The sequence below is a fragment of the Vidua macroura genome, chromosome 5 (assembly GCF_024509145.1).
Source record: "Vidua macroura isolate BioBank_ID:100142 chromosome 5, ASM2450914v1, whole genome shotgun sequence".
Taxonomy (NCBI): Eukaryota; Metazoa; Chordata; class Aves; order Passeriformes; family Viduidae; genus Vidua; species Vidua macroura.
This window is the reverse complement of record NC_071575.1, coordinates 3779853-3794068: the sequence shown is the minus strand read 5'-3', so window position 1 is coordinate 3794068 and position 14216 is coordinate 3779853. Positions and strand designations below refer to the sequence as shown.

Here is a 14216-nt window from a genome sequence, read left to right as displayed (position 1 = left end):
CAGAGGACCTAACCCTGCACAGCAGGTTTCTGACACATCCACACCACAGTGACTTTTTCCATTGCTTGCAGAGCTGCCAGTGCCCAGGTTGTTATTTGAGCAGTGCCACTGGGAACCATTTTGTTTGCCTGCGTAGGAATGAGATTCCCTTGGCACAGCTCAGCCAGCCCTGATGCAGGGGACAGAGTCACACTTTCCAGTTCCTTGCCCCTGTGCCCCTCCAGCCTCTTTAGCAATAGCTCACCCTGAGGTGAACTTGGCATGGCTGGAGAGGAGGAGATGGATGGGAAAGGGAGCACCTGGTACTTCCCTCCAGTGACCTTCAGACCTCTTCAACTGGAGAGTCACTTCAGGCAGGGTTGTAGGGTGGTGGGAGAAAATATGAAGGGAGGGATCTTCCACAGCAGGGGAGGGGGAAAAAACAGGCAGCGTTGCAAGCAAGTGCCTTTTCCCTTGAAAGCCTTTAGCCATTTATAACATGGAATTCTCTGCTCCAAGCTCCTCCTCTTGCAGCTACCGGGAGGCTCCTTTGGTAGCTAAGAATAGCCACTGTGCCGCTCTCAATTCAGCCATTCCAATTTCAGAATGTGGGATCCCAGCAGACTTTGGCACAGGCCCTTCAGTGTCCCCACATGCTTCCAGGAAGCATCTCTGCTCACACAGGGCAGCCTAATAAGCAAGGAACCCGTGGAGTTAGATCCCGTGGTAACTTCCACGTGCCCTGGGCATGGCATGAAGTGCTGACGTACAAGCTGGGGCACTGGTGAGAGCGGTGGGAAAATGCTCAGCGGGGTTTCCGTCTGCAGAGACAGCAACAGGGTCAGCCTGGGGAGTGGGAGGAGTAGGAAGTGAGAGGGTGCTGAGGGCACGGCAGGACCGTGGGAATGACAAGGAGAAAGTGGTGACGCCAAGGAAGGACAGAGCCAGAGGAGGACAGAGACAGAAATGTAGAATATTGGAGGTGGGGAGCTGAAGGAGCCATGGGGAACAAGGGCCAGGGATGAGCAGGAAGGTGCATTAGTGGAGAGGAATGGACTGAGCAGAAGAACATGAAAAGGAAGTGAAGGGGCAGACAGAGAAGATGGAAGACATCCATTTTCCCATCCACTTGGATGAGAAAAACAGAAATACTGTCAGAAGTACTTTAACAGAAGTACTGTTAAAGTTATACAACTCAGGTCCTATCTGGACACTATCCCAGGAGCTCTTAGGTATTGTGTGTATCAGGTCCCAGCTAAATCACACAAAATGTTTGGAGCCCAGTTCTGAGCTGGTGGTCTCTTCAATGACACTGTGGGGTAAACATACTGATTTGTTTGGCCCCCTAAAAAAGCCAGAGGATTCTATCCTAAGACTCAAGGTGATGATTACAGACATCATCTAAAGGATTTGATTTTTTAATATTCAGATCTCTTTGAGATGATTTATGCAGATCTTAGTCAAACCTCCATGGTGGCCAGTGAAAATATTCCCTTGTTTTTTCCTGCAGGATTTAGTTGGGTTGAACTTAGGATTACAGAAGGGTTTGGGTTGGAAGGGACCTTAAAGATCACCTAGTTCCAACCAGTGCCATGGGCAGGGGCACCTTCCACTAGACTAGGTTGTTCAGAGCTCCATCCAACCTGGCCTTGAAGGGTTGGGGCAGCCACAGCTTCTCTGAGCAATCTGTACATGTCTCACCCACCCATATAGCAAAGAATTTCTTCCTAATATTTAATCTAAACCTGCTCTCTTTCAGTCTAAAACTGTCACCCTTCTCCTATCACTTGAAAAAAAAATCCCTCTATGTCATTATTGTAGGCCCCCTTTAGGTATTGGAAGGCACTCCAGAGTCTCTCTGGAGCCTTCTCTTCTCCAGGCTGAACAACCCCAACTCTATCAGCCTGTCTCCATAGCAGAGGTGCTGCAGCCCTCTGATAATGTTGTAGGCTCATTATATTCTGTGAAACTGGGTGTTCAAAATCCTAGATCAGAGACAGTGCTCACATTTTCAGAGTGAATGTGTCCACCCATTTCCTCTGAATCAAGTTCTGAAAGTCTCTGCTCTGAGTGCTAGATATTTCAAAAGATTCCTGCTCAAAAAGCCTGAGCCTGTGAAGTCCCGAGCCCTTGATTCCTGGTGGTGGTGGAGGAAACCGGGAGCACTCAGCACTTGGCTGATTGCACTGACCCCTTCCCAGGGAGGCAGCTCTGCGTATCAGGGCTCTGCAGCTCCTCTTCAGCAGCCGATCAGTGACGCTCGGTGCACGGCAGACACCATCAGGGACACCCAACACTCAACAGGGAAGGCGCTGATGCTGCCTTAGGTACTTAGGGCGGTAGCAGCCATCGTAGCAGAAGCCTTGAATTAAGATTCCAGCAGCTGTTGCATCTTTTATTTCACCATACTGGATGCAGGGAAATATCACATTGCCATTTAGTGCCAGAGTAATGCTGGCTGTGAGAGCTTTCTCCTCCTGGTAAGCAGGTGTAGACACCGGTTTTCCCTCGCTTTCCTGGCTCGGTCAAGGGCGGGAGTGCCAGGAAGGCAGCGGAGCTCCATCCATCCCCCATGGCACAGAGCCGTGCCTGCTGGGCTGGGCGGGCAACCAAGCGTGGGCCTGTAGAGGCATCTAGTGGCCACCTGCCCGCACTACAGAGCCGCGCTGGGGCCAGCCGCGCCCCGCGTCCCGAAGCCAGCAGCACGACCCAGGCAGAGACACAGTGCTCTCTCTTTTTTTTTTTTTTTTTCCTTTCGTTTCCAGGCTCTCCCCTATGTGGCTCTTTTAATAGTGATGTTGTTCTTCATCTACGCTGTGATTGGGATGCAGGTAAGTGATGCTTAAAGAGCTCGGGTGTGTCTGTCTTCTCCTGCTAGAGCATGGGAACAGGCTGACAGGGTAACTAGGTCAGTGTGTGGTTGTGGGGGCTTACAGCAATGTTTTCACCCAGTAAGGTAAGATGGAAGCTAACCTTTGTCTGACCAGGTACTTCCAACAGCAGCACAACATAGTCAAAAAAAAAAAAAAAAAAAAAAAAAAAAGCAAGCAAATAAAAAAATTGACCCATTTAAGGGCAGAACACAATATGCAAACAGTAAAAGGACCACGCCTGCACGCCTGCCCTCCACATTCTCAAAGGAATATCCACAAAGAAGATTTACTGCCTTGCTTGTTGGTCCAAACCAGTTTTTTAAGTGGGCTTATGGCCATGCTGCACTGAGCGAACCAAAATGTTCTCTTGCATCTCTTTCACACTGGCATAACTTCCACTGAGTTGTAAAGAGCAGCTTTTGAGCTACACCCATGAAGGTAAATATGGGATCAGACCCAATGTTCCAACACTCAGAGTTTCTCCAGGAAGCTGCATCAACACATCACCTTATTCAGTTTGCAGAATGCACTTGGAATCATGTTGAGCATTCACCTGTGCAAGGAACTGATGTTGCACAGAGACTGCTGAAGACAGCACAGGATATAGGCACAGTCTGTGACAGTCCCACCCTCCTTGGCTGCACTGCTTTTCAAGCTAAGCTTCACTTCCCACTTCGATGCTAATCAAAGTTCTCAGACAAGTCAGCCATCTGGGATCAGAGGCCACAGTATGGAAAGGCATGGCATAATTGCTTCCAGAGGTCTTCAAACATGACAGGCTTCTTGGTTTCACAATGACAACAGAATTTGTAATGAAATTCATCTGACCTCTGTGACCTTGTTTTAATTTGTTTCCTGTTATTGTAATCACATGTTTTCACAAACTCCATCTACCCTGCCCCACTGTGAAAAATAAAATTAATGTTTTCTTGAATTATCACAGGTTATCTCAATAGCCCCAGTAATCACAGCTGTCATTTACTCTACTAAGCTCATACTGTAAACTTACCAGTTTTGCCTTTAATACCCAAGATGGCCAAGATCTTACAGAATTTCCTGTGCTATACAGAAAATCACTTCAGAGTATTAAGCTGGTATTACATTGCTGTACAAAGCACTATAAGTGACTTCCAAGCACCCACACAGATGGGGTCTGCAGTGGTCAGGGCCAGTTGCTTTATTCTGTAATTCTACTCCTTTTTCTTTCAGCTAGTTCTAAGTTACCTATTTAACCCTTGGCTTACATTCAAGCCTCTGTTTAAATCATCTCAGCAGTCTGAAGATCATACATCTGTCTTTCACATTGATCTAGATTACTAGGTTGCTTCGTGCCCTCATGCCTTCCAATAAGAAAACCAACTTCTTTTTATTTTCCCTGTTTGCCCCAGAGCCCACAGACCTGTGATTATCACTTTTTGTCCAAATGGCATCTCAGACATTTTGTGTGCAGCCCTCTTGAACGTGCTGACACGCAGAGCTCCTTCACACACACAGGGACACATAGGAAGGAAAATCATCCCTCACTCCATTAAGCTATGAAAGCCTGGATGTACCAGAACTGATAAAAATATCCGAATTTCCCATATAAAGGAGACCTACTACTTTATGTCAGCTACTGCCACAACCTGGAGCGTAACAACATTCAAGCCTCACTACCTCATGTGCTCAGGTGGAAAAAATCCAAGTCGATGCTGATGGATGAAGCTGCTCGTCGGGTGGCCCAGGAGGCACAGATTGGAGAGGCTGTAAGGGAGGAACCTCCACTAACAGCTCCTCCCAGGTAGCTGATGCAAAACACCCACAGCAGCTGCTGCCTCCTGAGTGAGGGAAGCTGTGGGGTCGAAAGGAAGATCATGGGGAAGCTCCCTTACCTACGTTTGCCTGAAATGATAAATATGTGCAACTGGGGCAGTCAGAGCTGCCTGTGGCGTGGGGCTGGCCAGGCAGGGGAAGGGCCCTGCATCCATGAGGAACCCCTGAGGAAAAGTGCCATGTGCTGACCCTCCCTCCCGTCTGGCAAGGCCGCGCCACCGTTGTCCCTGCGCCCCTCTCCATGTTGTTGTTTCTCTCGGCGTGCTAATTATCAGTGACATTTCCTTGAAAAGAAGCTCGGTGTTCTCTCGGAGCTGCTCTGTTCCTGCTGCTTGTTTTGGCTACAGAGAGATTACGGCTCTCAGCCCCTGAGATCTCTGCCACGTTGTTATCAATGGGGAATAAATAGTCCTGACTGTGCTGTGTAGAGACCTTTCTGCCACACAAGATTTGTTTAAACTCTGAGTCCCACTGCCTGAAAGTACCGCAGCTATCCAAGATTTTTTTAAAGCCTGAAACTCTGCTGTGCTGGGGACTTCACACCTAAAGACAGGCAACTAAAAAAGTTTGCTGATGGTTGCAGGCTTCACGCCAGGGCTGGATGAACTAGTTTTTGTGGCATGGGAGGAAGCTCTAGGACATCCTTGTCTGGGCAGATCTGGTCATCATCCTCATGCTGCTGCCATCTGGGAGGACCCCTGAAACACCTGCTGGTGACAAGCATGACTGTAGAAGGGCAGGCATTTGGACAATTCCAGATCCAAGGCAACGTATTTACATTGTTTTGTGAAGATCCAAGACCCCCCAATGAGATGGAAGCTCAAGGCTTTACAGCTGCTGGTCTTTTGCTATCATTTCGTCATGACAAAGATAGATAAGCAATGAAGGAAGGAGCCTTTTCTTCTCTGTTACTGATCTCTTTCAGCTGGACTCCCTTCCCAGTTGAATGCCTATTAAATCAAGGCCCCACGTCATGTATTCAGTGTATGAATAAGGAAGGACACCTTGTTTTGACATGAAATGCTTTTTATTGCAAAATCAGTGCTTTTCTGGTTATAAAGCAGAAGCCAGGGAAGCAACAACAAATATGAAAGACACACAGAAAAATTTCTTTTAATAGAAAAGCAGATTGCATTAAATATCAGAGTCAGGGTGAGGCCAAGAGAGCTACGGGTGACAAGAGGTTTGGGGATTTTACAGGGCTAATCTGAAAAGGCCTCTGCTTTCTGCCAGGTGTTTGGTAAAATTGCGCTGAACGATACCACAGAAATCAACCGCAACAATAACTTCCAGACCTTCCCCCAGGCAGTGCTGCTGCTTTTCAGGTGGGTGTATGACAGCTCTGCATTGTGTCAGTCTGGGAGCACGATTCCTCTGCTCTCGGGCACAGCTTATCTCCTCCTACAGTGTCACGTTCAGGAGGTGAGTAGTAACATGTTGTCCTTCAGTGGGGGAGCCCGGGAATTATGTCAGATGGAGGGGCCGGTCCATTAAGTCTCTTGTAGCCCAGCAGCTCACCCTGGTAATTCTCAGTGCTGGGGAGGGACACGAGTCTTCCTACACAGAAGGAAGGCAGCCAGTTTTCAGTGCTCTCCGAAGTTGATATGCATCAAAACCTTCCTTGGTTCAAATCTGGCCAGTGTGACTTATAGCAGGGAAAGGGACATGATGAACTTGTGCTTAGGCATGGCCACACCCAGCTTAGCACATCATCCTATTCCAGCTGGGGGCAGGGAGGGGTGCTGAAGGGGTGGGAAGCTGGCACAAATTCAACACTGTCATGATTTTGAAGGACTTCTTTAGATGCAATCCGCAGCCATGTCACACACATCTCCGTGATTCTGCTTGGAATGTGAGAGCCCAGTACCCACAGCAGCCAAAGCCAGTCAGAAGTGATATGCTGATGATGGCAACAAAACCAAACAGAGGAGCAGGATATGCCAGGGGGTGTCAAAGCCATCGGCCTAACTTGCTCTTAACTGACCTCAGTGGCAAAATTCTCATTAATGTTCATGGGATCAGGAACAGGTTGCTAATGTGCCAGTCCCTGTCACATCCACGGTCACTGCTGTCTCCCCCTGCCCTTTGCCTTGCCCAGGTGTGCCACAGGTGAGGCCTGGCAGGAAATCATGCTGGCATGTCTCCCGGACAAGAAGTGTGACCCGGAGTCGGAGCCGGCCAACTCCACGGAAGCCGATCACTCGTGTGGCAGCAGCTTCGCCGTCTTCTATTTCATCAGCTTCTACATGCTCTGTGCCTTCCTGGTGAGTGCCCCCAAGCCAGACCTTCCCTCTGTCACACCCAGCCTCTGCTTCCCCAGCTGTCAGCAATGCACAGGACAAGAATGATCTCAAAGAGGGGAAAACCTCCCCATGGGTCTTTCCCAGCAGCATCCTTTCAGTGACAACACCCCTTCCCTGCCTCCCTCCAGCTCTGGGGGATGCTCTGCTTCCAATCCCTGTCTTCTGTGCACAGGGATTGCTCTTTGCTCTTCCCCGCTCTCCCTAAATGAGAAAACCAAATTAGTCTGTTGTGGGCTGTGCTGAGGCTAGCAACGCCTCAGCCACACTTCCCACCTTCCCTCCTACCTTCCTTCTGGCTGCTGAGCAGTTTTTCCTCCCCTGCCAGCAGCAATGACTGTGAGAATACACATATCCCACTTGCATCTGCTCTGTGTTGGCAGTGTGGCACTGCTCAGAGCGACAGCACACGCTCTGCAGCTGGCAGCAGTGCCCAAAACTCTCCCGGTGAACGGCAGCAACATTTTTAAAGTTTTGGTCTTGAGCCAGAAGAAAGGACTTTTATCTCAGCCCCACTGCCTATTGAAAATAAATCCCACCTCATTCTGCCAGGCAAAGACACAGGTAAATAAAAAGCCACAACAGCACATCTAAGAATTTAGCAAATTTGTGCCTCATCCATTTAGTAGGGAAGAGAAAAACGTAACCAGACAAGAATATTCCACCTCTGGGCTCTTCCCATTTAAACCAGGGGGCTGGCATGGGGGAGTAAAGAAGCTAACCCCAATGGCTTCCTAGTTTTGTGAGTCCAAATCCAGACCTTAAATAGAGAACCTGGTAAAATTTACTGTTCCTTGCCTCACCCGTCACATCATCTCTGTCCTTGTTTGCAGATCATCAATCTTTTTGTAGCTGTTATAATGGATAACTTCGATTACCTGACACGGGACTGGTCCATTTTAGGACCACACCACCTGGATGAGTTTAAAAGGATCTGGGCAGAGTATGACCCTGAAGCAAAGTAAGTAACCCAGCCTGGATATCAGAGAGCTCCTCAGGAGAGCAGGCCCATTATTCCATTATTTTCTGTTCTCTAGACTCAGTGCAGTAAGTGCCATGTTCCTCCTGCAGGAACTTTTTTTTTTTTTTTTGGTACAAAACTCCAAAAACAGGTATCACCACCAGGTACTGCTGGTGAATCCATAAGCCCAAAGAGCAAAGATACTCATAGAAATCTCAGCATTTGGGCTGCACTGATATCCCTGTCAGGCCATTGCTTTACTTTCTGTTGGGGAGATATAAACTTAGTGAGGGGCAGCAGGAGACCGAGAAAAAGAGATTAGGGGGTTGGATTATTGTTGTATTTGTTTGCCATATTGACTCTTCTGCTTGACTTTGTACTCACAGCAGAGCTGCTCTGCTCAAATCTCTGTTTTTTCATATGTCATATATGCCCACCACAAGCTGTACGTTCACATGGCTGCATTACATTGTCTGCGGGGCTATTCACAAGAGCAGACTTGCAGGGATTTAAAGTTACACTACAACAACTCACATGAGGGCTTAAGTGACGTTCAGTATTACATGCTCTGTTTGACACATGCTTAGGCTTAAAGTGCCTTTAGATCCCCGTGGCATTACTGTACAGTTGATAATTGTAATTGCAAAGCCCCTCCATAATGCAAAAGCCATGGAAAAGAGATTTGGGTGTAAACTAAAAGCAGATCTCTGTAGGAAACATAGTGTCAAGATTAGTCTGGGCTTAGGTTCTGCCATATGTGAGGGCATGTCACGTTATGAAAGTGATACGTGAATTTAAACACTTCTTCCCGTTCGTGGTGACTTCCTGGGCTGGGGACTTTTAATATGGATGGGGAATAAGCACAGACTTGTAATAAATACACCATTTGTTAGCAAAACAGATGCTACTGCTTGTGCTTCCTTGAAGGCAAGACTGGAGTGGCTGAAGCCATGTAACAGATAGCCACTCAGTTCAGATGGCATCCTGCTCCTCCCTCTTTATAAATGGGAAGCTCTTTTATTCCTCTTCCCCATCCATGTCCCATGCCCCTCCTCTGGCCCTGGTAACTTTCCTCCCTCCATGAGAGAATTCTTCTTTTGAGATGCCATTTACCAAATTTAAGAGAAACCCAACTGCTGCTGTGAAGGAAGTTCAGTACTTTGTTTTGTGCTCACTCTAGCCCAAAGCATAAACATTAAAGTATTAAAAGGCAGTGGCTTGGGGCTATTTATGTGGGAGGTAAACCACAAGGAAATAGACCCTTTACACGTCTCTGGCTGCTACAGGCCTCAGCCCAACAAGTAAATAAGCAGGTATTTATTTTGATCAGGTCAGTGAATGGGAAGAGTGCCCCAAATTATCTGTTCATGCACTAAGAAACTGCAATGTTGAAAAGGCTGAGGTCAATTCTTGCAAGTATTAACTCAAATATGACTGACAGCTGGAATTTCTGCACTAGTAGAAGTTATATGAGTGCCAGGCAAATCCTGCAGAAGGCACTAAATGCAAGAGGCCTGAAATAATACTTTAAGTTTTGCCTGGGCTACAGGGAGCAGCAGCATGAGGCTGAGATGAGACCTTAGTGACACTTTTTAGCTGTGGCTGCACTCCACAGGCCAGCCAGCAGGTCAGCCCTGGTCAGGCTGCAGCCCTCACTGTGCTTTGTTCTTTAGGGGACGGATCAAACACTTGGATGTGGTGACCCTGCTCCGGCGGATCCAGCCCCCGCTGGGCTTCGGGAAGCTCTGCCCTCACCGGGTGGCTTGCAAAGTAAGGCACACTGCTCTCGGGGAGGCTGGGCTCACAGCAGCTAAACCAGAGAATCAGCCAGAGAATACAGAATGGTTTGGCCTGAAAGGCACCTTAAAGACCATCTAATTCCAGCCTCCGTGCTTGGGCAGGGCTGCCTTCCACCAGACCAGTTCTTTTTCACTAAACAGCCTGCCGTGGCATTTCCTAGCTGGCCCTGCCTCACTCACTGGGCACATCCCAGCTCGCTGCCCACCAGGCAGAGCCAGCAACAGCGTGTCTGAACAACCCCTGGGCTGCCCGTGCCTCTCACCCGCTCCTCTGGGCTCCAACCACCCAGTCGAGGGCTGGAGGGCCACCAGCAGGTGGGTTGTGCACTACTCAGGGCCACCAGCCTTTTGCCTGGTTAGGAGAGCACATCTGTGCTAAATACAGCTCTCAAATACCAAGAACACACCTCTGCTTCTACTGTCCAACACCCATCTCGAGACAGATTAGGAGAGAGAGAAATAACAGGGCATTCTCATGGTGTAACTAATCCACAGGCCATGGATATTCACATAAGAGGCATGGCAGGTCTGGAGGGGGTCAGGAGCACATAAGGAGGAGCATGCTTCAGTCCACGTGTGGCAGTGTGATTGTTGTCTTTCTCCTCTTCATCCCACAGCGCCTTGTGTCCATGAATATGCCACTGAACAGCGATGGGACCGTCATGTTCAATGCCACTCTCTTTGCACTGGTCAGAACAGCACTGAGGATCAAGACAGAAGGTGAGAAGCTTGCTGACTGCAAGGGTACAAAGGTGTTCATGCCAAGGTGTCCTGAGCTGGAATAAAATGTTTAAATGTTTAAAATGATCCAAAATTACTCATATGCAGCACGTGGGACAAAAAGCTATGTAAAGAGGTTTGGAGGAATAATATCTTCTAAGGAAAGCACAGTGTTTCCCACTTCCCCGAGGAAGCCGGTGCTTCCTGTAGTATTATCTCAAATTACTGATCACATTCTTCACAGTGGTCTGAAAGTTTAAAGTTTTAGATCAATGTCTGCTCACACAGCAATTAGGAGAAGGATGAAGGGCAAAGAAGCCTCCTCTTTGTACCCTGTCTGCAGAGCTGACCCACTTCTTGACGGCTGTTGCCACTGATCTTCCAATCCAAGGGAGAAAAAAGAGCTTGGACTCGAGGGTCTCATCTCACACAAACTCCTCCTGTGCTTCCATTAGCATGAGTTAACATTACATTATAGTAACAGTGGTGCTGTAAAGAGAGATGAGAAGTAAAGGGACTATTAATAGCTTTGCATAGACAGCAGGTATATTTGAGGAAAGCAGACAAGATTTGGGGCTCAGCTTGTCCTCTTTGTTGCTGTCACCTGCTGTAATGAAAGATATTGGTCCCGAGTCCAAATCTGGCTTCATGTATTAATGAGATGCATTGAAAGGGAGTGTAGGTCTGTGATGCACAGCTAAACACCTCTGCCTCAGGAGTGGCTGCATTGCATTTCAGGCCTGGGGAAGCAGTGATCAGCAGAACTTTGCCTTACAGTGCCAGCTGTACACAGCTGAGCCAAAAAACAGTGGCAAAACGAAAAATGATATTAAGGCCTTGAAAGTTGTGCTAAACAGAATTTGTCTGTAGCGCAAGAGACTCTCCTGAGGAAAAAGCCACCCACAATCCCTGTAAGATATCTTGTGCCTTATGAAACAGAGACCCAAAAAGGATTCAATTCTCTTGCCTGTCTGAGAGAGCCTCAAACTCTTGGAGTCATTGCCAATGAACTCCTGGGAAACCATCTAAAGCCTCAAAAGCTTGCTTTCTTTCTTTCTTGCCTTAGCAGGATCTTTTAAGCGGTCAGGGCAGGAGTTTGGAATTAGCCCTGCTGAGTCAGGTTTCTGCCTTTGATGCTGTCCATGTGTTGCATCCTCAGCAAGTTATTCCATGTCCCTATCTTCACTGCATCCTATTACAAGAACTACTGCCATGCAGAGCTCTGTGCAGCATCCTCAGGAGCCTTAGTGCTGGGGAGAAATAAGAAGAACTGCAGGAAAAACCACCTTTAGAAGGACAAGATACTGGTTTCAGACACCTAGAGAGAGAGAAGAGAGAGGTTTGAATGTACATAAATCAAGAATTAAAACTGAAGGTAACTCATTTGAGAGGAAATGGGTATTTAGAAGGAAAGTCACCTCTCTACCCAGAGATGACTATGCATATTTAGGAAGAAGACCTCTTGCTGTGAGGGAGCTTTAGGAATGGTCTGAGCATCTCTTGGCCCAAAACTTTCCACTACTGAAAACACTCTGATATTTACCTCCTGAGATTTCCACGCCAGACATTAAATTGCTCCTCTGCAGGGTCTGCTTAATTCCTGTCTCTGATGATTTTCACCCTGCAGGTAACCTGGAGCAAGCCAACGAAGAGCTGAGAGCAATAATTAAGAAAATCTGGAAGCGCACCAGTATGAAGCTGCTGGACCAGGTGGTGCCTCCTGCAGGTGGTGAGTGCAGGATCTTGTCCCTGTCTCTGAGGATCTCTGTTTTTTTCCCCCTCCTGTCCTGTCCTAGTGCACCTCATGATCATCAGGTGGAATAGGGGGGACAGGCTTTCTTCTCAAAGCTATCAGTATTTCATCAGGCTGAGGTCTGTTCTATAGGAACATGAATGTGCTGTTCTTACTGCTGAGAAATCAGGGAAAGAAAAAAATATGTATAAACGGGAATTGGTGTGTAGGCATCCAGTGTGGCATTCACTGACTTTCCAGGTGGCCCCATGGGCACAAAACAGCACTTGGCAGTCAGCCAGCAGAAGCAGCCAGGTCCTGAGCTTTGCTCAGCCTGCTCTGAAGTTCAGTGGCCCATGCCTTCTAAAATTTCCAGTGGGTTTGCAAGAAAGGAGGAGAGCTACCTGGAGAAAAACGTAGTGCACGTTTTGGCTGACTGACAGTTTTTATTGTGTGGGAGCACGGCTGTGACTGCATTTCAGGGGAGAGGTGATCTTCTCTGTTCACTCACACCCATGTTAGGCACAAAGGGACAGAATCCCAGTGCAGAGAAGGGTCAGAGCAGGCCTGGGATGGATGATCAGTCAGAGGCTGTTGGCGAGCCAGCCTGTGAATAAGTCTTACCCCAGGCTGTCACAAGACAGCAGCATGTGTTGACCCAGACGGGGAGGCTGCTGCTATAACAAGATCCTTCGTGGTTAACCAACACCAGAGACTGCAAAGGTTGGATGTGCTCCTGCTGCAGGGGTTCTGTGCCAGCAGAGCCAGTCTGTCCCAATGCCACCTGCACCTCTCCTCCTCACTGTTCACAGCAAGCTCTGGCTGCAGAGCAACCCCTTCCTTCAGCCCTGCCTCCTGATGCCATAAAAAGCAGAGATGAACTGCAGTGCCCAGTGTTCCTTCCACATGAGCAAATAACACCGATAAATCAGCTGCTTATTGAATTTATTTTTTTGCCCCCCTCCCTTTGCAGATGACGAGGTGACCGTGGGGAAGTTCTACGCCACTTTCCTGATCCAGGAGTATTTCCGGAAGTTCAAGAAGCGTAAAGAGCAGGGGCTGGTGGGGAAGCCCTCGCAGCGCAACGCGCTGTCCTTACAGGTGACAAGCGGGCCCCGAGTGGACAGGGGTGGTACAGTAGAGACAGGTGGCCCCACTTCCCTCTTCAGCCATTCTGGGGGTTGCAATGGGCTATCCCTGCTGGAAAGGAGTTTGTAGACCACTTGAATTATCACACCAATCCTTTTGGATAAATACCTGAGTATCATGGGCTCACAATCCCTTAGCTCTGGAAATGGAAGGCACAGGTGAGGCATAATCACAATTTATCAATCTGCCAGTAATATTTGATATTTGGGATCCTTTGAACTGGTATCTACAGACATTTGCTTACTCCCACATACATTTGACCCATTCTGAGTGCATGTTGCCAGGAGACAAAATCACTTAAAATGCAAAAAGCATACCTGGATGCCAAGGCCATCCAATGGACAGGGCATCAGACTGTAAGGACTGGGATTTGTTCCCCACTGTGATACATGTTCACTCAGCAGATTACCAGGCTGTGTGACAGAAAGAGAAAATCCTGTTGACTGTACAAGCAGTCCCTCGAGGATATTTATGTCCCTCGAGGATACTTTGAGAAAAAAGGGTGACTCTGGAGTTTCTGCAAGCTGAAAAGTGCTGTGATGTGGGCACAAACACAGAACGAGGCCTCGGTACACCCACAGCTTACCGCCCTGGATGGACTCTTTGGAACAGACTCCAGTCAGTGAGGGATTTGAGGACTTAGTAGGTCCAATGCCAGAAGCTTAGTTATTAAATCCATATTTAAGCTGCTGATGAAAAAGAAGAGATTTTCTGAGGCACCAGAGTACGTGGTTCAGCTGGAACTGTGGCTGCTCTAGAGCTTCTGGTTGTGGATCTGAGAACCCAGAGTTGAAAGCACGCAGACCTGCTCAGTCAAGCTTGTGGATTTGTGTCTATGTCCTGCTGTGATGGAGCCAAGGACTAGCAACAAACATTCCTTGGTTTGCATTG

General features: G+C 48.1%; 1 protein-coding gene across 2 annotated transcripts in view; it reads left to right on the top strand.

The window, feature by feature from the left end:
• The window catches only part of CACNA1C (calcium voltage-gated channel subunit alpha1 C), a 455730-nt gene that overhangs the window by 423710 nt on the left and 17804 nt on the right, over positions 1 to 14216 (top strand). For both annotated transcript variants that reach the window (XM_053978340.1, XM_053978341.1), the window contains 8 exons: positions 2745 to 2810; positions 5898 to 5989; positions 6763 to 6928; positions 7798 to 7925; positions 9599 to 9695; positions 10342 to 10444; positions 12072 to 12173; positions 13150 to 13277. In XM_053978340.1, coding sequence (XP_053834315.1) covers positions 2745 to 2810; positions 5898 to 5989; positions 6763 to 6928; positions 7798 to 7925; positions 9599 to 9695; positions 10342 to 10444; positions 12072 to 12173; positions 13150 to 13277 — 882 coding nt within the window. The remainder of the gene's footprint in view (positions 1 to 2744; positions 2811 to 5897; positions 5990 to 6762; positions 6929 to 7797; positions 7926 to 9598; positions 9696 to 10341; positions 10445 to 12071; positions 12174 to 13149; positions 13278 to 14216) is intronic.